This window comes from Chelmon rostratus, chromosome 21 (assembly GCF_017976325.1).
Source record: "Chelmon rostratus isolate fCheRos1 chromosome 21, fCheRos1.pri, whole genome shotgun sequence".
Classification (NCBI taxonomy): Eukaryota; Metazoa; Chordata; class Actinopteri; order Chaetodontiformes; family Chaetodontidae; genus Chelmon; species Chelmon rostratus.
The window spans coordinates 15,890,488-15,917,771 of NC_055678.1; the positions used below are offsets into that span (position 1 = coordinate 15,890,488).

Sequence of the window (27,284 nt, forward strand, 5' to 3'; positions counted from 1 at the left end):
GGGAGTAACAGAGAGGAGCAGCAGAGCAAATTGAGGAGTCCAGAAGAAAAGAAAGAAGAAAACATGACATCATTTAAATGACAGTGCATGATAACACACACACACACATACACACACACACGCACACACAGCCGCACTCTTTAACACACAAACACACATTGTGCTGGTTCACATGGTAGACTGACACACCTCTTTCTGAGTCATACTTGAGCAGGATGGACCACTTGAAATGGGGGACTGAATGGTGAAGGCAAGCGATTGGACGGCGTGAGTGGAGGGCGGAGAAACAGGAATAACAGCGATGACAAGGTGCAGACCGATGGGAAGCTTCTTTTTTTTTTTTTTACCGTATAATGACACAGCGTTTTACCCTTTCCTTTCTCTCTATTAACACAGTCTTCCTCAACTACTACAACGGGAAAGAAGAAGTCCTCGAGTGACAGATCATTTTAATGTCTTAGCCTTTTATGATTAAAGGCCTTTCATTCACATTATAGCTTAAATTTGATATTAGAATATTTAATGCAAGATTTTCAGTTAAAACCCATTTGAAGCTATAAACCACATATAAGATAGTAAAAATAAATGTTGTTGTCTATCAAATCCTGTATCATCCTTCTGCCTGGCCCTAAACCTGAGAGCAGATTTTAAGATTACTGAAATCTATGAAGACTAGACACCCCACACACGATGACCGTTTCCAGTCTATTTCCACCCACATGCACTGATTGTTTAGCCTTGCCAGTCAGAGAGGAGCACATGTCAAATGATTGAGTAAACACAGAGGACAACACACTGGACATCATTTAGACTATAATTACAGTCACCTGGGCAAACCCCGAAATCTGCTGAAAACAAGAATTCTCACGAGTTCCTCTATCAACAGAAACAGACGTCCATCAAAACCAGATTTGTCTCTTTGCATATAATATAAATATATGTGTTGGAAATTGTGTGGAAAAGTTAAAGAAAGAGCTTATGAGGCTGCTTTTTTCTTTTTTAGTGAAATGTACTGAGAAATACAGGGTGGATTTCTAGGAGGTTGACATTCGAGTGAAATATCTCAGCAGCGTCTGGACTAATTGCCATGAGAGTTCGTCGATGTCCCCTCAGGACAGACAGCAAACTCTTGTGATGGCTCAACTTTTAATCAACTGTCACCATCAGCTCAAATGTTTTTGTTAAATGACGAAACTAGCGACTTTCGCATCAGCCTCGGCTATACTTTGTCTTTAGCATTAAACAGCTAAACATCAGTGTGTTAGCATTTTAGCATGCTGTCTTGGTGGCCTCGCTGTAGACTCCTAGTGGCGTGAGGCTATCATTTCTCCTGCTACTTGACGTTAACAATCCCGAGTCCAGTTGTAAAAATCAAACAAACCGAATCAAATTAGAGTCCTTCAACGCGACACGTTGTTAGATTTCATCGACGAATTTCCACCTGCAGCTGGCCAAGACTGAAGCAGAGGAGGTCAGCGTTGGTCTTTTCAGTTGTGGTACCCAAATTAAAACTATAATCAGTCCAACAATCCGACGCAACAATGTGTGTGATGTCCAGCTTGATTCAAACACACACAGCTGCTCTGCCACTTCAGCATTTGTACTGAACACCTGATCTTGACCCCTGCACAGAGACCTCCACCTCATGTCCCTTTCATCACTACATAGAGTGCAGCAGGGCAGCACTACAGCATGAGCCTGTCTGCCACTCTGCTCTGTGCTGCTCTTGACATTTCTGTATATGAAATATTCATAGAGAAAGTTTCCAACATGAAACATTCATAGCGGGTGTTGTTCGGGCGGTTTTTCCTCCCATAAATGACTTTCAGCTTTTCAATCACATGAGTATTGACTGCGCCGTATGTTCCTTCACAGCAGTTAAAGCAATTATTAATGAACATTGTCTTCTGGAAATGAATGAGCTTTATTACTAATTCTATTACTTTTGATTTCCCTTTTCAGGCATATCAACAATACTGTTGTCACCCATTCGTTCATATATCCATCATCAGTCGTTCATGCCTCCAGATTTACGGTTGAACTAATGCATTTCATGTTTCCAGGAGGCAAACGAGCTTTGTTAGCTACTTTACTGGATGGAGTAACATTAACACATGATGAGGCCGGAGTTTGACTTTACTGATGCGGTCCAGGAGATGATGTTATTTGGTGGGCGGGAAGTAGGGTCCGTGTCAGGAGACCCCGACACACACCCACTGGCACGCCCCCGAGCAGTTACAGTAACATGGCTTCCAGACACTGCTAACCCCCCAAAAGCTATGAAAGATTCATCACATTTGACGCTTCGCTTAACACCTGCTACCGACACCTTGTGGCATCAAACTTTTACAGCCCCGAGCAGCATCTCTGAGACTTTTAGCCAAGGTATGTCACCGTGTCGCGAGTTTTCCCCCACTCTCACTCTCACTCCCTCTCTTTCTCTTTTACACCCTCTTCCTAAAGGACTGGTCTGTTATTAATTACATCTCTACAACCGCGAATAGAAGAAAGAAAGAGGGGCAGTGTGGAACTTCTGCTAGATTCATCTCTGTTAGCTCTGACCCAGATACAGCTGAGATCGGCTTGTGTGTGTGTGTGTGTGTGTGTGTGTGTGTGTGAGCTAACAGATGAAGAACAGAGTTGGAATGCAAAGAGTTGTTTTGCACAAAACCACACTTATGCTTTTGGATGTCTGTGTGTGTGTGTGTGTGTTTGTGAGAGTGTGGGTGTGGGTGTGTGTGTGTGTGTGCGCGTGTGTGTGGCACGAGGTTAAACGATGTGTGAGGAGATGATCCTATTACCCTCGTCTTGTCGTTGACTGCTGGCCGTGTACTGACAACAGAGATTAAAGCCACAACACAGGGAATGACTTTGTTTACCCACATCAAGGTGAAGAGGATTTATGAATCTAGCTGGAGAATACAACAGTCACATTGTCCACATCAGCTGCTGACTTGAAGATCTGCACAGTTGTAAGTGCCCATTTTTAACAAATCAGAACACCATTATATATGAAAGAGAAGTTTAAAGCCTTCGTCTATTTTTTATTGACTTTAAAACTGGCTGACCTGAGATATAGAGACTTACATTACATGATGGCTTAGTTTAAGATTTACATACATTTTGGTGAAATTAAAAAGGTTCAAAAGGTTGGACAACTTCGCGAACCTCAAAGTAAATCTGACCGGCATTCGGTATTATTAAAGTTTCTATGGTGAAGGCTATAATCCCAAATGTAGGATTGGAGTATTCTCATTAGGTTTAACATGAGAGGATGTTTTCATGCCGTAATTCAGTTCGTAAAGGAGCCAATTCATCACTTGTTTTATTACTTGTTAAACATTAGTCAGTGTACATATCTGTGATTTGCATAAAGAAACGAAATGAATTCATGAAGAAAGTGTATCCAGTCAAGGAGTGTTTCAGAGATAAATGATTCTTTCCTGGAAGCTCCTTAAAAATATATTACATAATGGGCTTAATAGGATTGAAGACGGGCAACAGTTCAGGCTGTCCTCACTGAAGTCAGCCAGATTAACTTGCTCGACTTCCCTCTATGACCACGAACCTGAATGTGAGAGTGAGCTCACCTACTGGGAGTGCCCAAAATAATGTAAACACCTCATGGAAACTCTAGTACTCTATCTCCGAAGAAATGTTCTGATGTTCGGGCTGAAGGCCAATAGTGTTTGTCATAAACTGTGTGTGCATTATGAAGGTTGAAGTCTTCTTCCCTGCCTTTGCGGGTGCATTGCCATGTTTCTGTCGATCAGCAGAGCAGCCGGTGTGTCAGTGACGGAGATGTGCATCACGTCACCCGTGTGTTTGAGCGAGTGCACGATGCAAACGACACGGGGAGCCACTCTTAAAGCATCGCTCCATAGTGCTGCTGGTAGTCAAGAGCTCCACAGGGTAGCTTTTAGCTGTTTGTGTGTTCCTGAATGGTGGTGGGAGGGGAGATATCACTTCCTTCCCTTGTCACACTACACACATTGTATACGGTGAGTTGTAACATTGAGTTAAAGGTGCTGTGTGGAGTTTTGACCACTAGCAGTGCTATGGAGCAACATTTTTAAGACCGTGCTCCTGTTTTGTGAGTATTTTGTGCAGAAGGACACACCCGTACACGGGCCACGCTGTACACTGTCCTGTCCACGGTTTCGCACTATTCCACTGATCGACAGCTGTTGGTGGTAACGAGCCATGAGGTGTAGCAATGTGCCTGCAAAGACCAGAAAGAAAAAGGCTGCTGTTAAGCAGACATGGATGCAAACCGTGGAGGTTTCAGATTTATCCAGAAATGGCTGTGCAAATGTTTTATGAGGACGGAAATGCATTTGGCCTGTTTGTTTGGTCTCGAGGATACACACAATGTGTTTTGGTGAGAAATAATGAATGTAAATATAACTTTGTTTGTTTATATATATATAAAAAAACCCTCATCCTAAATCTTTAAGGTTACACTTCGATTGTGGTCGCTGGCTGTGTGCAGTCAGCTTGGTAACATGCAGAAGCCATGACTGGAAAAACAGCAGGGAAGAGCTGTTGTTGGACTCTGAGTGGGAGGCTGATTTACAGAAAGCTGTCAGAATCACTGCAGGTCCATAATGTACTGCACTTGAGAATTAAGCAGCATGAAAGATGTGGTCTGACTATTTTGCCTAGCACCACTGGCAATCAGCACTTAAATACGCGACTTTCCAAACAACATGAGACCACCAACAGAGGGGGGAAGAGGTTACGATCTGTAGCCAAAAATGATAAAATTATTCAATTGAATCCTTTTTGCAGTCTGGTAAGACTGTGAAAATGGAAAGAAACTATAAGCAGTGTGACAGAAACTCTGTGTTTGAGGCGTACGCATTTTTTTGTCCGTGCACACGCACTTCCTATAAGATGACTGTTTGGGGTGAGATGTGATCGAGTGAATTCACGTGGGGGCTGACCCAGACAGAGCTGCCCGGGCTGCAGCGTTGATCTGCTCCGCCTGTTTGGAAAGTCGAGGGCCATCTGTTACCGTGGCAGAGCCACAGCCTTCTGACTGACACGGCACACACACACATTCACACTCATATCCTCAGCGCACAAAGCTGCATCTATTACGACACAATACACTCACAGCACGTTCAACGAAAAGGCTGCGGAAGAATGCAGCACAGGTCATAGAAGCTCTCTGTGTTAGCAGACGCCTCCTCTGTTCTTAGCTTCCCTTGTTCAGTCTGTTTGTTTCTCTCCTCTTCCTTGTCATCCTCTCCTTGTTTACGAGCTCTCTCTCCCCCGGTGTTAAACAGCACAACAAAAGTCACACATAAATGCTTCTGTTTTTACACTCAGTTATCATTATAATATGTCCTGCGGCTCTAATTCGAAGCGGAGGCTAAACCCAAACAACCTTTACATAACTAAACAACTTTTACCTCACATAATTTGTATGATGCGGATATAAACACACTCAACTGAATGCTGAAAGCTGCTCCTTTAACCTCAGAATGATTGCTTCATTTTAAAATACCCACGTGCTGTAGCACAGTGGCAGCAACAGTGCGTCACTGTTACTGTACTTACTACCCGGCAGCTTTTATAGTGAAGACCATACAAGGTTGCATCTTTTTACTAAGCTCATTGTCGAGCCCTGACTCCCAGAAATGACACAGCTTTACTACCAATTTGCAGCAGCGTGTGCATTTTGACGGAAACGCAACGCTGCTGCACCGTTCGGTGCTCCACTGAAGCTCAGTTGTTAATAATCGCTGAGCTAATCTGATCAAATTCATCCATAATAATATACAATATGAAAGCATGCACAAAGCATCCTGCCACATGCCGAGATAAATGATACGCCTTATTGACCTGTACAGAGCCCACACACACACAAACACACACACACACACACACACACACACAGTTAAAAATACTGAACTGATGGGGCATTGGATTGTCATCGACACTACAGGCTTTGATTTATTATACACTGTTCGGCTTTCACCGTGCACTGTGACAGACAAGTGACACACACATCTCTTTTCCATCAGAGCCTTGACAGGATGAACGTCTGACCCTGAAATATTACAGAGAAAAATACTACACGAGAAAAATCCTAAATGCACCGACGCTGGATTAAAACAAAGATAAAGTTGGTAGAGAAAGACTGTGGCCTGGTTTAATATTGAAAAAAAAATTCAACATTTAGTTTAGCCAAAACCACAATATTTCCCGAAGCTAAATCAAAGTGAGTTTGTTGCCTAAAAACTAACCACACATGAAACTCAGGATGTGAACCACCCTCCACCCTGACCACCCACCTACAGCTTCCACGAATGTGGCACTTCATTCCCTTCAAAACAAAAAAACAAAAAAAAAAACATTCAAACCAAGCAAAATCCTGGCAGCAATCACACTTCTGACAAAACAGAATTTCTTTCTAACGCAGCAGGAAGCATAATTTCCAGGAAACAGAGTAAGTTTGGTAACTGTTCGCAATTTAAGGATGAAATGTCGCCAAGGTACCAAAATACTTGCTCATAGATCTTCCAAAGATATCATGGTATGGCACCAGGGCACATGATTATTATTACTGAGGAGTCAAAATGCCAAATATTAATAATATGAGCTGGGTAGTTCATTGGTTACTTTGTTAATGCTGCTATCTCGTCTCACAAAGCTATGTTTCACATACTGGCTGTACAAATACAGGTTGCAAGGGTTACATAGAGTTTCTGAGTGCTACCACCTATACTGCTATCACTGCACAAATCAGCCAACAGCCTATAAGCTAGTGCAGAAACACTGAGAGCATCATTACCCTGATACAAGCTGCTGTCCGTCAAAATATCCAGCGTGCCGTCTGTCTGATAGCTCACTGAGGGTGGAACAAGAGGGAATAATATGAAACTATCGTTACAATTTGCCGCATACATCATGTGCAGTGTAGTGTAGCTTTCCCTGATGTGTCTGTCACAAGGAGCTGACTCTGACCGCAGAATGCATGACTCAACACAACAAGCCAACTCCAACAGGAAGACACTTGGCATTGACCCTGAGGGGAACTCGTGCCATCCTGTGTCTGTATGTGTGTGTGTGTGTGTGTGTGTGTGTGTGTGCGCGGTCGCATGTAGCTCATTGTGTGTCAGAGCGCATGCATGTCTACCTCTGTGTATGGTGGAGTTTTGTGTCTTCACGATTACAGCCATTTTCTTCAACCTCTTCCACGTCTCTTTTCTTCAGATCCATTCTATAAATGTGTGTGTGTGTGACTCAGAGCTGGGTTTAAGTCTTTTGGAGCGCGTTTAGCTTCAGCCACGAGTCTTCAAAAGCAAAGTCAGGACCCAAGTTTCAGGCCCCTGGAGGTGTCATTTATAATGAGACCGCGCAACAGCGATATTCAGGTTATTCTAGAAACAAGTGGTTCAAACGTCAGCGTGTTTAGTAATAATAATGTTACTATCGACTACCTCAGCATAACCTGGTCCCTATGGCAACATTATCTTACCTTCTGATTGACGTTTCTTAATGTTCTGTTCTGTTTTATATTCTAACAATAGCGTTTGTACAGTAGTGTGTGTTCAGAACACGGTGCTGGTTTATAGTTTAACCATTACTGATCTCCTCTGCTCTCTTTGTTCCTCTCTTGGCGCCAGCTCTGTTGAACAACAGCGTAATGAGTTCTTGTACCCAGCATTGATTATCTTAACAGGGTCGACATCATGAGAGCTGCTGAATTCTTAATAGATGGTGGTAATGTGATATTGTAACTATGCTAATAAATCTTGTAAGCAACATGTTAGATTACTTTGTTACTATAAAAAAGTAATATAGTAATGCATTACTTGTGTAATGAATTGCCACACTGTGTTTGACAACCTGCAAAGCTAACGGCATTCCCATCAGCCTCAGCTGTACTTTGTGTATGGTGGTAATTAGCAAAGTAGGCATTCTAACAAGCTTAATTAAGAGAGTGACCATTGAAGCCATTATACCTGCAGCGTGTTAGCATTGTCATCATGACCATGTTAGCTGTTGACATTAGCATTTAGCCCAAAGCCTTCACTTATAGAAGAAAAGTCACGACTCTTTAGGGAGTCAAGTCACAGAGCAGTCAGTTCTTGTGTCATCATTTGTGGCATCAGCCTGAATTCATGTTTGTAATCTCAATAGCTTCAGTGCAGGCTGATAGAACTTTTCATGGAGTGTGTGTGTGTGTGTGTGTGTGTGTGTGTGTGCGCGCATTTGTGTAGTTTTATCTCCCCTCTACCCCTGTGTCACATCTCCTCCTCAGTCAAAATCTTAGTGCGCCTCCTCCATCATCTCCTCTGCTCTCTTTGTTCCTCTCCTCCTGCTGGCCTCTGGGGACGACCGCTTCGGCGCAGTGCAAGCAGGAGATAAGAGTCCACATGCTCGCACACAAACACACTGTGTGTGGTACACATGCACGCCCACACACACACACGCAATCACCGTATTCTCTGAAAGCTGACCACGCTAACACAAATACAAAAAGTGACCCACTGTGTGGACGCTGTATTTTGTGTGTATGTTTTGCGTCCTTGGCACTTTTGTTATTACCTTTGGGTAAAAATATCAAAACACTGCGAGGACACGGCGCCCTCCTGCACAGGAGCAACAGAGGGGTGTGGGGTCCCGCTCGCCTCTCAGACAGTCATCCAGTCTGAGAAGAGTGGGGATTTGGGGATGAGAGCTGCTCCTGCATATTTTACAACTTGTTCCACCACCATCTGCTCCCTGACACACTCACACATGCACACACACTCAGACACACACGAGAATACAATCTAGCACAGTCAAGTCTGCCCTCTAGGAACGTGCCCCTATTTGACATTGCACCTCGCACTATATGTGCCCGAAAAGGCATAAACACGAGCACTCACACGCACAAACTTTCACAATGCAGAGTTAGGGAAGGGGTTGTTATCACTCACCCACTTATCATAACAATAGCCGTTCCGTTGCCATGGAAATGAGGAGTCACAGCAAACCAGTCGGACCGCCCCGGGATGACCTTTATGCCCAACAAGAGCCAACTGCTGTTAAGAAACCTGCTGAGGTCTCGCTTAATAACAACTTGTGACGCTCTGACCTTTGCGCACAGTGTGTTGTAGTAAATCAGCCATTAGGTCGAGATAAATTTGTGCAGCTGGGCACGACCCTTAATTCCATTTGAGATCATGATTTAATAATGGTATCCTTCTGACGCACATCTGAGAAACTAGAAATAGATTGTTTTCCACCAAAGAAACTATTTAAGCCATCGTTGTAAGTGAGACATGCTATTTGGAGCCTAAGATGTGAAGATTGCAGCTAAAAAAAATTGTTGCAGTTTAATTTATTGTGATTTCTTAGTTTGGCAATGTGTGTCTTAAATTAAGCTTTTAAGTCAAGCACAGACTCAGTGGGAAAATAAAGGAATGTTCTCGATTGAATTTCTGTGGCCCAGTGCCCTATAATGGAGGCCAAGTGACCTTTAATAGAAGATATCATAAGAGAAAGTTAGCAACAGAGAGGATCTGCTCATCCAAGATTGGACCCATTGTACAGCCTGATCAAGCTCTCTTATCTCTGTGGCTCTGATCTAATGTAACAGCAGTGAGCAGACAATGAGAGAGACACACAGCACATGAGTCAAGTTCAAAGGATATTTCTGAGCAATCAGAGCTTGGGCCATATCAGTCTGACAGTCCGTCCACCACTGTGGTTGAGGCTGAAATATCTCAACAACTACTGAGTGGATTGCAGATAAATTCTGTACGGACACTTGTGGTTCCAAGTCGACGAACTCCAATGACTTTGGTGAGCCCCTGACTTTTTATCTAGAACCTCCAGCAGGTCAAAATGTTCACATACTCAAGGAAACAAGCTTTAATCTCATCACAACCTGTCTGGTAGTCTTACTGCTAATGCTTTTTTGTAGCAGAATCACTGTTTTCCCAGATCTCAGCAGTTACTTTGTTGAGCACAGTGTTATGACAACCAACAGAAAAGATGGTCATCACAATGAAAATAAGGGAACAGCGTAATAAACTGGAAAGTATTGTTTAAAAGTCTACTGAAAGAATTACAATGAGACTGCAGAACTTTTTCCCTGTCTCACCACGTCTCCATTTCAGTTTGCCTGCCACCCTAGCTAGACACGAGTCTTTGTCTTTTGTGGCGGTGGTGCAGCGGTGCAGTGCTGTGGACGGTGGATGGATCGCAGACAGCGTGGAGGAGCTGTGAAAGACAAAGCCACGACAGAGAAAACAGGTAACAGCATGTCCAGCGGACTGAGGGCTGATGGGAGAGAGGCAGGGGGGCGGGGACGCGGGATGGGGCCCTACCTCCCGTGATCATTGAACTTAGAACCCTAGCCACCATGGTGGGTGGTCGTGGTCGGTGGTGGTGGTGGTGGTGGGGGTTTAAAGGGACACACAGAACATGCTAGAAACTCTGTACCTTTCAATGTGCCTTCAGAGAGGGCCCAACTCACCCCAGGAACCAATAAATCTAGAGGAATGAGACCGTGTTAGTCAGGGTGAAGCAGAAGAAAGCAAGGAAGGAAGGAGGGATGGAGAGTTAGAGACAGCAGAGAGTCAAAGAGAGAAAGAGGGAAAGAAGGATGGAGTAAGGCCAGAAGGAAGCGATGAAAGATTAAGCTGGTTTATGTTCCTGTGTCTTGTCTTTCCAGTGATTCTGAGTCCAGTTCTTTGGATAAACACTTTTTTGTTTTGCAACAGTCAGGAAGCCATTGACTCTCAAACCAAAGAAGACATTTACAACCACCTTACGAATTGCATCCTGTTGAGTTACGCCACTAAGTTTGTGCTAGCGGCCTTGCCTTTCTGTGTTGTCGTTTCGCTAAAAAAAACCTAGCGCCTTTGACCCTGAGCAGTACTGTGTGCAAAAAAAAGGTTTCCTGGCTGAAAAAAATACTAAGCCAGAAAAAAAAGACAAACTTCTCAACCAAAAATCAGCAAAGAAAAAAAACAAAACAGGAACATAGAAATATGAAAGGTTCTGTGTGATTTCGAGAAAAAGGGGAGGGCCTCTTGAGCTTTAAGTGTGCGTGTGTTAGACCGAGTGTGCGAAGGTCTGGAGGAGTTTCTCGATTGGTCGGATACCCTTGGCAGACGCCTCCTGAAAAAGGAAGATCAGTCTCCATCTGTATTTCTCAAGAGTTGGACGGAAACATTCCTATGGTCAGATAAAATTATCATATCATATAGCCGGAAACAACGGGATATTTTTCAGCTTTAAGAAACCAATGGTGTCCACTGCTCCTTGCAGAAATTTAAAAACAAAGTGCCTTTCCATTAAGGGGGTAAAATACTGTAAGAACAGGCACTAATTTCACAAAAAGTCTAATGCTAGCAGGTGCTAGCACTTGTCTTTTTTTTTTTTTTTTACGTGTAGGAGGCAGTGGAAAGAATAAAAACCAAACCAAGCAGTTTGTCACCAACTCCTATACAGCCGGAGGGGAGGGGGGGCAGGCAGGGAACTCCTACAAATCTCAGTGATGTGATCTCAGAGCTGCGGGGAAACTAAGGGGACACTCTTCATTTTCTTCCAGATTTTAGTCTATCCCTGCCCCTGCGGCTGTACTAAACCACATGCAGAAGAGGGGAAGGGAGGGGGGTCGTCTCGTTTTCGTTTAGGGCGATTAAATGATCAACAACTCCCCCTCCCTCTAGCTCTGTATACCCACCACCATGCAAGCCCCGTCTGTCAGCACTCACTGGGCATGCTCCAAGGGGCCAACCCAAGCACGGCGTCTACGGTAGACCAGGCAAGGTAAGGGGGGAGGGCAAGGTAAGGAGGGCTGATACCAGCACTCAGCTGTCCTGGCTTTGCAAACTGGCCAATTATGGAAGCCTTTCTTAACATCCAACTTGATCAAGTCGATGCTGGAGTTGAAGAAGAGCCTCCACAGTCTGCAGCACAGCCTGCAGAGCCAGAGTAGCTGACCACCGGACTGCAACAAAAACCAGCCCGAGGGTCTACAAGGAAAGGAAGAGAGGGGGGTTCTACCGCAGACGAGCAACTGCAGGTGGTGCTAGCTCACTAATTGCGTTCTTCCGAGTTCGGCCAAACCAAATCAAAAAGCAAAAAAGGAAAAAAAAAAAAAAAAAGGCTCAGGCTCAAATCAAGCAGGACTCAGAAAGATGTGGAAAGACTACCGACCAGCCAGCTCCTTCTCCTTACTCCGTCTCTTTTTCTCCATGCGTTTCAGTCTCTTCTCCTCCCTGCGCTTGGCCTCCTCGGCCTCCTGGTGGCGCCGGCACTTGTGGAAGTTCTCCACCACCACGCCCACGAACATGTTGAGCACGAAGAAGGCCACAATCAGCAGGAAGGAGATGAAGTAGAGCAGCATCCACGGGTTGTAGTTCATGATCGGCTGAAACACACGCAGACTGTTTTTTAGAGACAGCAGACTGTGTGCAAGTATTGATGTCCAACTCAGAAATGACAGCTAACAGGTATCAGCACGTATGTTTGAGTGGATTTACATGTGTGTCCAGACATGTGTGAGATAGTTTAAATATATTAACCTGTTGGTCAACCCCCACAGCGTCTAGTCCGTCATACATAATGTCTACCCAGCCGTCTTTTGAAGCCAGAACAAACAGAGACATCAAAGCCTGAGACGGAGAAAGAGAAGACGGGGTGAAATGGAAACACTGCACTAAAAGGCAAAAGCTTCATATTGAAAACATTTCTTCGTGTATGTCGGAGACCTCACCTGTCCAAGGTTGTCAAAGTTGTACTTGTGCCTGACCCATTTGAAGTTGCCCTGCAAACAGTCTGACTTGTTGGTGATGTTCCTCACATCTTCTCCTTGACAAACAAAGAACTTCCCCTTGAAGAGCTGGGGAGGAGAACACAGACGCGCCCTTCAGTTTACAGTGAAGCTCAACAGAAAACAGATTCATAGAACGACATTACGCTATTAGTGGTAAGTTTGGTTTTAGAAATTGGAGGGTGGGGTCAAATTATTTAAATCCAGCTGGAAGTCAGGAGTTCCTGGAATGAGGTTACATTTTCCTTCATGTCGGCATACATTCTGATCATGCTTTTTTTAAATCATCCTTCCACTGGAGCAGATGTCACATTTTAGAATTACAAATGCTGTTAAATGATTTCGATGGATTTTTTTTTCAAGCCAATATTCATATTTCTACATGTATGTTGAAAGAGCTGCAGACATGTTTCTGCTCAGGTAACCTGCAAAGGTTATGGAGTTAATGTTTAAGGGAAGCATTTCTAAACATGAACATGTGGATATGCACACAGATATGATGGATATATCACAGGTGTATATCTGCATGTATTCATACAAGCACATATATTTCATATGAGGTATATTTCCAGAAGATTCACACAATTTCAACACTGATGTCCAGTAACTCTACCCAGTAAGTCACGTTCTTGGCTTGCTTTGCTTTTAACGGTGGACAGGAGAGCTCAACTTGGGTGACGTCTGCGTATCTGTGTGTGTCAGTGGAAGAAGAAGAAAAAAAAAAAGCTCAGTGAGTGGCCGCGCTCAGCTGGCAACGTTTCGAACGCCTTCAGCATCAGAGGTTAAGGACTGCGCAGTGAATTCCATGGATGTCTTTTAACGAGTGACAGCTTCCAATCACTGCCTCGTGGTGCCGTCGCAGCCATTAACCCTTCGTGATACTGCTTTACGTGGACAGATGGTTTATGGACATAAGCATGCCAGTGGCGGACAGACAGGAGCCTGAACTGTGCCAAGGGCAAAGAACTCGTTGGTATAGATTGGTCCTTGGGCTGTTAGCCATGAAATCTCCCATGGCCACCAGATAAGCATACATAAGTATCCCGGTGTGTGAGTTATGACGTTGGGAGTGTGTGGAAAAACTATTCCTCTGCTGAGATTTCATGATGTATGAACGACCAAGACGGGGCAGGAGAAAGTGAAGAATTGTGGGAATATTTGTCACACGTCGAACTGTCGCAGGGTTTTCGGAGGAGGATAATGATTCGGCCTCGCTGCCCCCGTCCTCCCCTCCCCCTCTCACCTGTACTCCCAGGATGCCGAAGATAATGAAGAAGGCGCAGCAGATGACCACGATGTTGCCGATGGGCTTCAGCGATGACATCAGGGTCTCGACCACCAGCTTCAGCCCCGGGGCTCTGCTGATCACCCTGGAACGCAGCACACAATTGGGCCTTAGCGCACTGCCTGTGTGTGTGTTTCACAGTGTACGTGCTGGGCACTCTCAGGTCACTTACAGTACAGCTCGTAACAGATGGAGCGAGGACGCCTGCAGCGCTCCAACCCACAGCCCCAACACACCCCCAGGCCCTCACCCTGTCTGCACACACACACATGCACGAACACACACACACACAAATGCCATTCTTTTTTCCTTTGACTCAGGACACAGTCAGAAAGCCTTTTTCTTATTTGCACACATTCCAGAACTTTTCAAAGCAAAAACACTTGTTGACTTTAAGACAAATTAGCCTCTTTCATTAATTCCTGCTCTTCTTTAAAAAACATCTTTTTCCCCTCTTTCTGCTGCCTTTCATTTCGGCAGGGAAGAAAACAGACACATCTAATTAAGCCAATGGACTGATGAGGATGTTTAATTAGTGGCAGCATGGCACCCGGCACTACACTGCACTGCAGCTGAGCTTCTCCGACCGGGTAAAACACACACACACACACACACACACACACACACACACACACACACACACTATAAAACACAGCCAGCGCACACACACTCATTTGCACAGGCTTTCACACAGAAAGCACATATGTATATGCATTAGCACACAGATGTATAAGCAACCCCTCTCACACACACACACACACACACACACACACACACACACACACACACACACACACACACACAACAAAGTCAATATGATGTGCTAGATAAGATGATACATTAAAGGCCTAAAAGAGAAAAACAACTCTACACAGCATGCTGTCGAGGTGATAATCTGCTCTGCCTTTGTCTATTAGCCTTGTCTGCATCGCATCTTTTTCCCTGAGCAGACAGTTGAGTGAAGGAAGAGTCAATAACACATTAAGAGAAGACATGAGATAATAAAAGGCCAGGGCTGACCTAGGCCACTGATCAATAGCCCTGATCAGAGAATAATGAGCGTATAGCTACACCGCATCACTTTGCAGCTCGGCGCCTCTCTTGATGCTCAACTGAAAAATCCATGATGGGTGCAGTACCACTGCTGAGCTATAGATGGTACTATTGTTCAAGAGCTGCATCTGCACGTGTCTCCTGTTTCAATCGATGCAGTTGTCCTGGTATGAGAAGATATTCGCATTGAATTCCTGAGCCAGGATCTAAGTCCAGTTTCAGTGTGTTTGGCTGGAGACAAGCTCATCCTTCAATTGTGATGTTTCTCTTTACTCTGAAACAGAAATGCAAATTGCTGCAAGGATCAGTTGAACATGCTTGTTGAATCCACCTTTTTTTAGTCAAATGTTTAGCACCTGATTTCAGACAACCTGTCACCCTTTAATTCATGTGCACATTTCTCTAAAAAATGCAAGGAATAAAAGTGACAGGAAAAAGAAAAACTAGCTTGAGAAGAAAAAAAAAATGTTAGAGATGTCAGTGAATTTGCAGATTCCATCCAGGACAGAAAGACATCGTTTACAGCCGCTCTCCGGCTCAGTCCCTCAGGAGACGTTTCCACACATTGCTGCTTTGCATATGAAAACCCCAAGCCAACCTCTCTACCTCTTTACATCATGTTCTCCTTTTGAGCTCCACTCTGACAAATACGCTGAAGTGAAAAGGCTTATTAAAGAGGGGAACGGAGGACAGACGAGCTTCTTATTATGAGTCAATACACTCTGATGATGTGGTACGTGAAGGACACACACTGCGATGGGCTCCTCTCTGTGAAGTCTATTTGCATATGACACACAAAAAAAAAGGCTGAGGAGGAGCTGGATGGAGGGAGCCAGGGGGAGAAAAGTTAGAGCTTGCTTCTTCTAATCTACCTCTCTGCATAATTTCATAGCGGTTCACAGCGTGTCCTTGTTTTGTGTGCTGCACAAAGGAGCTCGAAGGAGTCTGCCGCGATGCACAACACCTGCACACACGCACGACGCATCTCTCTGCTCCACCAACATACCCCTCACGCTTAGGGAAGAGAACAACAAGTCATGCAATAAGTGGCAGGCGTGCTCCCACAGTGCAAACACTGGGTGTAATTAAGACACGCGGGGGGATAGAAATGGAGAAGAGGGAGGAGAGGAGCTGATGAGTCGAAGGGATATGAGGGAATAAAAATGAGGCAGCTGCTATTTCCTCACTTTTGTGTCTAAACTTTGTTTCTCGCTCCACCTTGCTGTGTAAAACTCTTCCCGCTCTCCTCTTTTTCAACCTACAGCTGTCAAACTTCACCACTCGCTGTTCCCGCGCCGCCAGAAAACGAGTGAATTGCTAATGTAAACTGGAGGCCAGTGGATTCAGGTGGCACACAAACACAATCTAAACGGCCTGAAGAATGGTAATCATGCGCTCGTGAGTTATCAGCTGGCCACCGTCAGCACCGTCCAAAAAAATGTACACGCATGGTGAGAAAGCACATAAACTACCCAGTGGAAGCCTTGGGATAATTACATCATCATCAAGTGACGGATGAGTTCAAAGGCTGAGCTGACAGGGGTCAACCACGGGGGGCGGGGATTTATCATTAAACAACCCTGCTGGCCAGCCGTGACCTCACAAACACCACAAAGCTGTTTAGATCAGTCTGCCGTGTGGCAGGTGCAATTAATGGCGGCGGGGAGGGGTCGGGGTGCGGTTTCTAGGCTGCAGCTGAATTGTTGACAAGGTGTAGGTGGTGTTGGCTGACATAAAAGTGCCACTTGGTGACACGGGGTGCTAACTTCTGGGCTTCCCTGAGGCCGGCACCCGGCTCAGGTTGTGGGCTTGACGAATGACTGCGGAGGTGTGTGTGTGTGTTTGTCCTGTTAAACAAAGCCAATGCATCATTCTGTCACATGCACAGATGCACGCGCGCATGCTCCTGCACCCCTAGACCGTGGACCCTCCCCTCTTGCGCAATGTGATGCCAGTCAATCAATATCTCGAATGAGAAACAGACAGCAAACACATTCACACGCACAGAAAGCCACCTGCCTGCCGCAACAACGCGCACACAAACACGTGTAGCCAGCAACTCGAGAATATGATGATGAGGCCGCCTGTGTGAACCCCCACATGCACCGCAGTGCCAGAGGGGAAAACACAGACAAGCTCATATTTAATTCAAACAGCCAGGGAGCGCGAGACTGCCACAATCGAACTGCAGTGATAACAAGCTGATTGAAACTCATACCGCACCACCGTGGATGACAAAGCTGTGCCTGCGTTGTGGTGAGTTTGACGGACACAATGTGGAAAGTTCTGGAGAAAAACTGTTTTTAACTAAGAAGTGTTGCTAGTGGAAAATGAAAAATGGCAAAAATATTCTTACAGTCAACACAGCCTTACTGTGCAGCCAATATTTTATTTTATTTTTTAGATTTTAAATCTGCGTTTGTTAATGACACATCTGACAAACAGCCTTTTTCATATTCATATTATTTTTTTTTTTTGTAAGCATGTCATACTGGTGGTACTCTGTATACCACAAAATGCAGAAAGACTTGGACAATGGCAGTTTTCCAGATCACCATCATCTAAGCAAGTCCAAATATTGGCAAATAGGAGAGTGAGGGAGAGGCTGAGCGTTTCTTTAGATCTCAATGTCTGATGAAGCAGTTTTTTAAACGCCATGAAGACAACTGTGAACAGAAGTGAGGCCAAGCTGAATATTTGGGCGAAAGATTTTCAGAGCCGCCATATTTCTGGCGCTGCATCTGAAGCATTTGCATCAGCGCTGGAACATCGTGGCTGCTGCTCGGGAGACGCACTGTGTTTCTCAATACTAAGAATGCCAAAGAGGGAGACACTTACCAGCTCCTCGGACAAGTTCACAAGGACAGAATATTCGACTGGCAGAGTTTGAGATGCCGCTTCAGTGGGGACGAAAGGCCAAAATCAGGAAAAGATGCTTTTTTCCCCCCAGATTCAAGCAGCTTTGTGAGGACATGATGTAAGGGAGAGGTTGCAGTGAGGCCTACCCTCTTTCAGGGAGAGAATGATTTGACTAAATTGCAACTCCATGTCTCCACAGATGTGTCCATGCACAGGTATGATGCCTCAGATTGTAGCTAGAAAATGTAAATAAATGCAGCGTCCCAACTTTTTGGATTCAGGGTTGTTGGTGTTGCAAAACAATAACAGGAGTGAGTCTAAGCTTCTGTGCCAGCTGGGCTGGTTCGAGATCTCAGCCGCCTTCCCACAAAGTTTCAAAGTGGACATTACTGTGTATATAAAATGAATGTGGATACAAAAACAGTTTTCACAGCCAGGCATCAATTCTTCACCATTCTGAAAATCTCCAGCTTACATTTACACATCTGGTCAAAAAAAGGTAACTAACAAACAGATCGAACCTTTTGAATAAATCGATTAGGTTTGTGTTTTGCAGAAGCTCTTGTAACGTGCCTGACTGCACAAATGTTGTCCACAACGATCTGCTTGCTCACTACTTAAACAGAAACATTAACAGAACCCGAGCAGCAATTCCACTCTGTGTCGACCAGACTGATTCACCTCTAACAGGGTTTAAAGCATCCGCAGTACACTATTATCAAGATACACAGAATACGCACAGCAGCACCCGCATAGCTTGCTATGCTAGAGCCTTTAATGCTCTGCTCCTCCTTTTGGATTGAAAGTTCATAACAACCTTAAAAATGATTTTACAGTCTTGCTTTCACATAACTGATCTGCAGCCTCAGCGGAGGAGAGAGCCGAGCTTCCTTTTTCCATCCTCTCCCGTTCCTTCCTCGCTCACTCTCTGCCCGTCTTCATACAGTCTTCCTAATCCCATTTCTCTCTCCAAATGCCATTTTGCATTTTTCTCAAACTGAACACATCCCTCCCGAGAGAAATGGTTGCCCTTTGCTCCCGAGAATATGTTCCCCAAACTTCAAATTTGTCCAATTTCCTCCTGTAATTGCTACATATTTTCTAATCTGACTTTAAAACCTTCCATACTCGACATTAATACAGCCTCAGCCTCGCGGCCCTCTGGGGATTAAATAAGGGAGGGCAAACAGCAGAAAGACTCGGTGACAGAAGATACAGCAGCAGTTAGAATCAGGTACTCTTTTCAAGTGCTCAGTTTGTCACAGTTGCACCAGATCTAATTAGAAAAGCCCTTGTTTGACAGCAAGTGCACTCTCTAATGTCACATTAACATTTCATTTGTAAGTGATCAGCATGCTCGTTTTTTAACTGATGAGGCGCCACAGTGGCAACCAAACCCCATTTTAAAGTTATGCGAAGTATTAGTAGCTTTTCTAAAGACCCTCCTCCATCAAAGCAATCACTTGTTGGCTCTGAGTCTATGTCCTCCTTAGAGGGATGTTATTATCATCCTTACCTACTCCCTGTTAGCTTTCAGTGCCGCAGCAATCCTTGTGTTACCTCCACACTGCGAGGTATGCAAATTTAACTCATGCTGTGCCGAGCTGGGTGCTTCCCAGATGGGAGTGACCAGGTCAGAGCTAACACGCCACACATCGCTGCTGTTCTTATTTTACATTCACATCAAATCTTATCCCACATGAGCTGGCACAGCGAAGTGCAATGAGGAGGGTCGGTCAAATGTCAAGCACATTCAGTTCAGATGCACTACCCAGTTCACATGCATACAGACAACAGCATGGGCTCAAAGGAGAAGGTGGTACTCTGGAGGCAGGGGGAGTGAAGGAACAGCACGGCATTTCACTTTCACACCAAGGATGAAACTTCAAAAAGAAGACAGGAAAGATCAGTGGTGTTTAGTGGGTAAATTCGGCAAAATGGAAATTAATATTTGATTTTCCTGCTCTCCCTGAGAACCTTGATGAATATTCAAGAGAGGGCGAAGCCTCGAGAGCTCCCCTGCACGAGATGAGACGCCAGGCATGCAGCTCTGAGCCAAGTCAAACACACACTGAGGCCAAAGCTAAAGCAGCGTGCACAGGTAAAGAACCTGTCCGATACTGCACAGAGACACACATTCTTGGTTTCTCTCGGTCTCTCTCTCTCTCAAACACACACACACCCACACACACACATTCGGAGATGTAAATACAAATACAGTCTCCAAATTGGTGATTTCCGCCTAATTTCCACTCAAATAAACACAGCGAAGCAATTGTGTAAACGATGACAATAACACACACACACACACACACACATGAATGCACACTAAAATAAATGCCTACACACATACAAAAATACACACATGTCTCCCAAAAGCTCCAAAAGGTGGTACATGTCATAGCTGAGAGAAAGCTCTGTTTGTTGCCACCTCCGTCTTAAAACAAAGCCTCCATATCAGGCGCTTTTATCATCCCATCACTCTGGGAAATGGAGCGATTTAATCCTATATATATGTGTGTGTGTGTGTGTGTGTGTGTGTACAGGAAATGTATGGGGGTCCAACTACTGATTTGTATAAGATTGTATTGTATGAAAGGTAAAGAATTCCTCTTAGCAGTTTTAGGGGTGGTTGTCTGTCATCAGCGTGTATGTTTGTCTGCACATTTCAGTGTCCCTGGGAGAGCCACTTACCGCAGTGGCCTCAGGGTCCTCAGCAGCCTCAGCACTCTGAGCATGCCCAGGATCTTGGTCCCAGAATTGGAGATGAGAGACACCAGGATGTCAATTACAGATATCATCACCAACATCCCGTCCAGAATGTTCCAGCTGCTCCTCAGGTAGGCCTTCTCCCCGAAACACCAGCCCAGAGCTATGATCTGGACACAAGCAGGACACAGAGGGATGAACACATAACGGAGTGCAGCCGCTGTACTGAGCAGATGGCACAAAGGGTTAACGGCTGCTGTACCAATCGGTTGGAATGCATTTAAAATGTAATATTAACTCTACTGTAAGTGGAATAAAATGATGCACAGATCAGTAATTCAATATCTGTTTATTGTCTGTGCGGTTACAGATTTGCTTGTTATGAAGTCATCTTTTGTATTTATTAGGAGTCGATGCTTAATGTCCTGTATGCACAGCTTATTGATATTTCACAGCGGTTGTTTACCGGAACTTTGCAGCAAAGATCATAAAAGCTGCAAGCATTTTCCAAACCTCATTTCTAATCCTATAGGTTCCACTCATCGCTTACTCTGCCCATCCAGCAATTTGCATTCTGCAGAATAACAGATACCGTCTGGCTTTGTGTTTTTTAGCTCAAACTTATTAAATCAGGACAACTATTTTTGTGCCTTGCATTTCTGAGAGCCTAATGTAACTGAAAAGATGAGAGAGCCAGAGGGAGGGGGGGCGTGGATACAAGATCATTTACATTTGTCGATGCTTGTCAATGCACAGCAGTGCACACTGAGCTGTATATGAATAATGTGGCTGATCAAACTTTAGCAGCAAAGATACGTCACTAGACACTTTGTGCAGCTGAATATATTGACATGAGTAACAGCACCATTACAACAGCGTACTCGATTACAAGTTAAAGTACTTAACTTAATACTGATGCATTTACATGACAGCAGCATTTTGCTGTTGCAGCTGGTTTAGGTTTTAACTGTACAAGTTAAGTTCGTTAGCAAGTTATGTAGTAATGTCCAGTGGCTCCCAAACCAAGGGTTGTCCCCCCTGCAAAGGGTCGTACGATAAGTCTGGGAGGTTGTAGATGATTAACGAGGCAGGAAAGAAGAAAAAACATAATTCTGCGGCACACGTACTCATTCTTTAGACTTTTCTAATCTTTGCCTTTTTGTGAAATATGGGATAATGTTACAACTCATAGAGACTGGAAACATGACAAGACGTTAGCCAAGCCACGAGCCAGTGGGACGGTAACCGCTGGTTTAATCTTTGCACAGTAGAACATACTTTAAACACGTTTTTTTTAAGTAAATCTCTTAAGCTGAAAAGTAACTAGTAACTCCAGCTATAAAGTGTATGTCATAGGGTAAAAAGTACAATATTTCCCCCTGACTTTAACTTTAAAAATTAGGAATGCTGCTGATCATGGTGTTATTCTGATATTTATGTTGTTGAAAGATCTTAATAGATCTGATAATGATGTTGATAATAAAATGTAATTAAATGGTTCCATGAAACCAACCACGTCTTGGTTTGGCAACATGGTCGCTCACAATAGATCATCTGTTGTGTCTTTTTGTGCTACACTTAAAGAGATTATTTGAATATGAAATGATACAACCACTGCTCTGTGTGTGTGAGTGTGTGTGTGTGTCTGTGTGTGGAGGTCCTATGTTCGTGAGCCCGCCAATTGCACTGGGACCAAAAATAGAGACAGAGACTTTGAATGAGTGACACTCATGAACTTTCCTCCCCTCTGCCTCTGCTCGCTCCTGCCCACGCCTGCACAGACCTCCATTCAAAGCTGCTCCATTTGAATACTGGCGAGACAATCCTCCGCTTAGCATTATGAAACAGCTCTGAGAGTGTGTGCGTGTGCACATTGTGTGTGTTCACTGTGTTTGATTCCCATTCTCTCTATCTCTTCCTCCCCCTCCCCTCCCTTTTCTCCCTCTTATCTCTGTTTTCTCCATATATTTGGGGCTTACGGTGCTGTATTTTATCTTTGGTGTCTGGTTACGGTTTCTCCATCTTATGCAAAAATGTTTGCATTGTGAGTGAGCACAGATGTGTCACATCTTGCTTCTTTCCAAGCTGGAGGCAAATGATGAGTTGCCTTGATGTGAGGCAACCTGTGTTTTCACGTGTCAACTGAGTGAGCACGGACAAAATTGATGACTTCGTGGAAGAACGCAAAACAAATATGCACCTTTAAAATGATAACCATAAGTAGACACAGGCCATAGGATGCAACCTGTATGTCCCCTGTCATAATGGCTGAAATCTTTCACAGAATGAGCCCTGAGCAGCTCACAGAGAGGTTTAACAAACTGATGTGTGTGTGGGAGTCAAGTGTCTCACCTTTATAGACATCTCAGCCACAAAGATCGACGTGAAGATGTAGTTTGACAGCGTGAGGAAGATCCGCTCCTGCAGTAAAGAGGGAAGACAGACCTGGTTGAGTCGAGGTACGTGGTAATAATGCCAAAAGCTAATAGCAAAGGAGGTTTTCTGCTTCTAAATGGATCTGGCGTTCAGCTGTATAATGTATGAGGGAGCTATTTGACAAACAATTTTCCCTGTTGCACTCACTAATGATGGCTGGCAGGCAATTAGAAAGTTTACTACTTATTAGCACTGCAGGAAGTATTCAAACAAGCATCTTATCTTTGGGCCTAAACTCTTTCGTTATCTTTTACCAGCGGGGGGGAAAAAAAATGTTGTCCTCAGTTTTGTGTTGCGCAGATAAACTTACGATAATCTGCTGAATCAGATGAATTGCACTGAGAACAAGCCTTAAAAAGTGACACCAAGGGGTCCTGACCAAGTCTCCGTATGTGACGAGTCGGGAGTGAGAACAGGTTGAAACAGGTGTCATCATATCGCCTGTGGAACTGTCTGTGAGACGTTTCAGTGGTTAAGGCTGAAACGGGCAGTTTTCCAATGAAATGGGCCTGTTGCATCAGGTCCTTCATTTTTTCATCAGCAATAAACAGTCAATCCAGAAAAAAAGCGCTATCATTTTGTTTTGTGAGCGTGCACGCAACACAACACCATCAGGTCTGAGCTTTCGGATCTCCATCTAAACTCACTTTACTGCACTCCATGCTTCCCTATTGCCTGAGGCGGCGGGGCTCAGTGGTGTGTATGCATGCAGCAGAGGATGGGAGCCTATTTACTGAGCTAAACAAGGACTGAGAAGAGAAAACAAGCAAGCTAGCAAAAATAAGATCCCCTCACCGACTGCTTATTTACCCTGCTTCCCCTCTGTCTGAGGAGACACAAATGTCCTGCCACTGACTGTCTGCGCACTGCATGTGTGTGTGTGCGTGTGTGTGAGCGGGTGTAGGTGGCTGCCTTTCCCACGGCCCCCGACTACCACCGCTCGAGCTCCGAGGAACGCAAAATCAAACACACAGACATGGCCGTCCTGCAGCATTTTTTTTTTTTCTGTGTCAAGTCTCTGGGAATGTCAGGCATGACATCACTGGGAATGCTGGCGTTGAGATAGTTTATAAATTCCAGGCTTGACAGCAGCCATTCCAGCTTTCTGTGAACGGGTTTCCATACTTTCATTCATTATGAAGCAACAGGCGTGTGGGAGGGAATGAGAGAAGGGCAAGAGGTGGTAGAGGGCAGGGGGAGGGAAAGAGAGAGAAACAGAGGTGAAAATTCATGCTGCACGCCTTAATTCACTCGCTCGCCTCAATTTGCTGACAGTCTGATTGCATTCTGGCTAAAGGCTGAAGATTTAAGTGCATATAATCACATTACCAGCTGTAGCCTAAGCTGCTAACCTCACCTACCCACCTACCCACTGGGGAATTATTACTTCCAGGGCTGCTGAAGGGTGGGTCTCCTATAGGGATATGGTGAGGTTTTGCTATTCAATTACTCTCATTCTCACAGTCTCGCTCTATCTGTTTGCTCTCGGGTACCTGTCACTTTTTGCTTTCTTTAAGGTGTCACAAACTTAAAGTCATTTCTTTGAATGTTTAATGGGGATTGAAAAATTCGTACGTATTTAAAGAAACATTCTACTGACACATCGTTCATCCAAGAGACTTGCCTCTCTGACACAGAGCACGTAAAACTAAAAAGGGACTGGTTTGGATGACTGATCCACTCTGAGATCTTTTAATCGTTCAAGGACAGCACAGATCCTGGACCAGGGCATGAGAGACTTGGGGTTATGCGATATTTGTCGTGAACTTAATCCAAATGCGAAGGTCTTCATTTCAAATGTCCATGGCCTGTTAGTAGTAGCCCAAAGTATGATCTCCAGGGTTACTGATTGCTCTTACTTAGTGGCCATACTATCTGACCATAATCCATTAAAGAGGAATTAAGATCCATCTCATAGTTAGAGCTCTAAAACATAAGGACCCTGAAATCATCAGATTTATGTAGCTGAGGTTTAACTGAACATATTGGTTTTAAAATGGATTCAGTACAATAATATATATGCACAAATAGCTGAGGGAGCCACGGCTAAGACCAACTACCACTTTATGAATTTGGAAACAAAACTATTGAGCTTCACACATTAAAAAAAGACTTATACAATCAGTTGTTAGGGACGTTTACAAAGCACACAAGACAGACCACGAAGCAGAAAAGAGCAAAGCAGAACATTTCTTGAATTATTTAACTCTGAATCAGATCCTGGGTAGAGAGATCGTCCTGATGCTGATATATCTGAAGAAGAGGTTCTTAATGCTGTGCAGTCTTTGCAGAACAATAAAGCTGCAGGGCCAGACAGCATTCCAGTGGAATACTTAAAAGCCTTTTCTGATAAGCTTTAAATTCCTTTGACAAACATGTTTAAGGAAGCTCTGACTAATAAAACTCTGCCTTGCGCTCTCTAGAATTGGCATCAATAACATCACTACCAAAACCTGCAAGGATCGTGCAAAATGTTCTTCTTTTTGGCCCCTTTGCCTTTTGATCTGAGATTACACAATCTGATCAAAATGAATTGCATTAACGATGTATGAGGGAACTTGGGTGTCTGCCAAGTATGCCCAAGTGCTCAAGTCCATCAAACTCATCCAGCGCAAAAAGTGAAATTATGCCTTTTATCATATAGGACGAGGACATTATGAAACTAGCTAAACCTTTGGAATGGTGCCCAGATGGATTCAAATATCCAGGCACAGAAATTAGGTGATGGATAGACAAAATTTTCAAAGACAACCACATCACATTTCTGGCCCAGGTTAAATTAGATTTACAGAGATGGAGGGACATTCCATTATCTGTAATCAGGAGAGTGAACATGATTAAAACGAATACACTCCCCAAATTTCTAGATTTATTCCAATGTGTCCCAATTAAAATCCCAAAACATCTGTTTGACGAACTGAACAAATATATATCCCGCTTTCTTCCCTAGAGTTAGACTCTCGTCCCTTCAGGCCTTATACACCAAAGGAGGATTAATGGTTCCCAAGTCCAGATGTTATTACTCAGCAGCCCTTTTCCTTCAGTGTAGAGCTGGTTGCAGTCTGAATTAAGAATGCTCCCTTAAAACTTCTTCCAACCCAAGCCTCTAAGAAAGCACTCTGTACTATCACCAAGTACCTGATCATTTTAAACTCCTTCACTGCATGGCAAGAAGCCCACGCTGTCATTGGCTTAAATACTAAGAAATTCAGAAACCTCCCCTTTTGGATAAACTCAACATCTTTCACAAAATGTAAGTGACAGTTGAAGATTTAAAAAGCCAAGATAACTTCTCCAGTTTTTCAACAATTGAAACTGACAAATTTCAAACTTCAGATTAGACAGCAGGTCCACAACAGATTATAATATAAATATTATATGCTGAATGTTACAAACCAAGATTTCATTTGACCCTGGGGTCTAAAAGGACTTAATGTGAGCCATCATGCAACATACTGAACTTTATACTAGTCATAGGCACAGCTGGGAGGAAGCATATTCTACAAACCTGGAAATCTGAATTCCCTGCTACACAGAGACAATGGTCGTATGAATTAACATTGTCTAACCCACCTAAAAACAGCTTTGTATCGGTGTACGTATGTAAGGAGGAAACCAGTAACAGGAAAAAACACGAGGCTCTTTTCTGGCCTCACTACCATGGCTGCTGAATTAGTATGGAAAGTAGTCCTCCTGTGCTCCCACAGTCTACTTTAAGTTAACAAAAGTATAATATAATATATACTTCAATACATACATTAAGGTCTTACTTGATTGAATTTTATTTTTCCTATTTTTTATTTTTTTGTTTTTTTTATTTGTCTTTATCATATGTCCTCATTTATGGAAAAAATGGCCATTTTGCTTCTATAAAAAATTGTAAAAAACACAAAAATAAAGTAGTTTTGTTGCCTGAACTATTCCGGCTTTTTGCTGCTACTCCAACTGTGATATATGTTATTTTAGGTGTCACTGACAACCCACCTGTTCGGTTGTTTAGGTCTGTGGATGTGTTGCTTATTACAGTTTGCTCGCTAAAATGCGGCATGTAAACTGCTGTAGCCATTTTAGAGAGTTTGCCAACCAAACACAGAATCAACTTTAGTTTACTGCACTTCTTTGATACATGCTGACATTTTGGCGACTGAAATGAAC

General features: G+C 43.9%; 1 protein-coding gene across 1 annotated transcript in view; it reads right to left on the reverse strand.

Moving 5' to 3' along the window:
• The window catches only part of cacna1g (calcium channel, voltage-dependent, T type, alpha 1G subunit), a 229,602-nt gene that overhangs the window by 28,739 nt on the left and 173,579 nt on the right, over positions 1–27,284 (reverse strand). The window contains exons 21-27 of the mRNA XM_041963433.1: positions 23,046–23,114; positions 20,679–20,863; positions 14,031–14,157; positions 12,731–12,856; positions 12,540–12,629; positions 12,193–12,385; positions 10,447–10,497 (exon numbers count right to left, since the gene is read on the reverse strand). Of these exons, the coding sequence (XP_041819367.1) occupies positions 10,447–10,497; positions 12,193–12,385; positions 12,540–12,629; positions 12,731–12,856; positions 14,031–14,157; positions 20,679–20,863; positions 23,046–23,114 (841 nt within the window). The remainder of the gene's footprint in view (positions 1–10,446; positions 10,498–12,192; positions 12,386–12,539; positions 12,630–12,730; positions 12,857–14,030; positions 14,158–20,678; positions 20,864–23,045; positions 23,115–27,284) is intronic.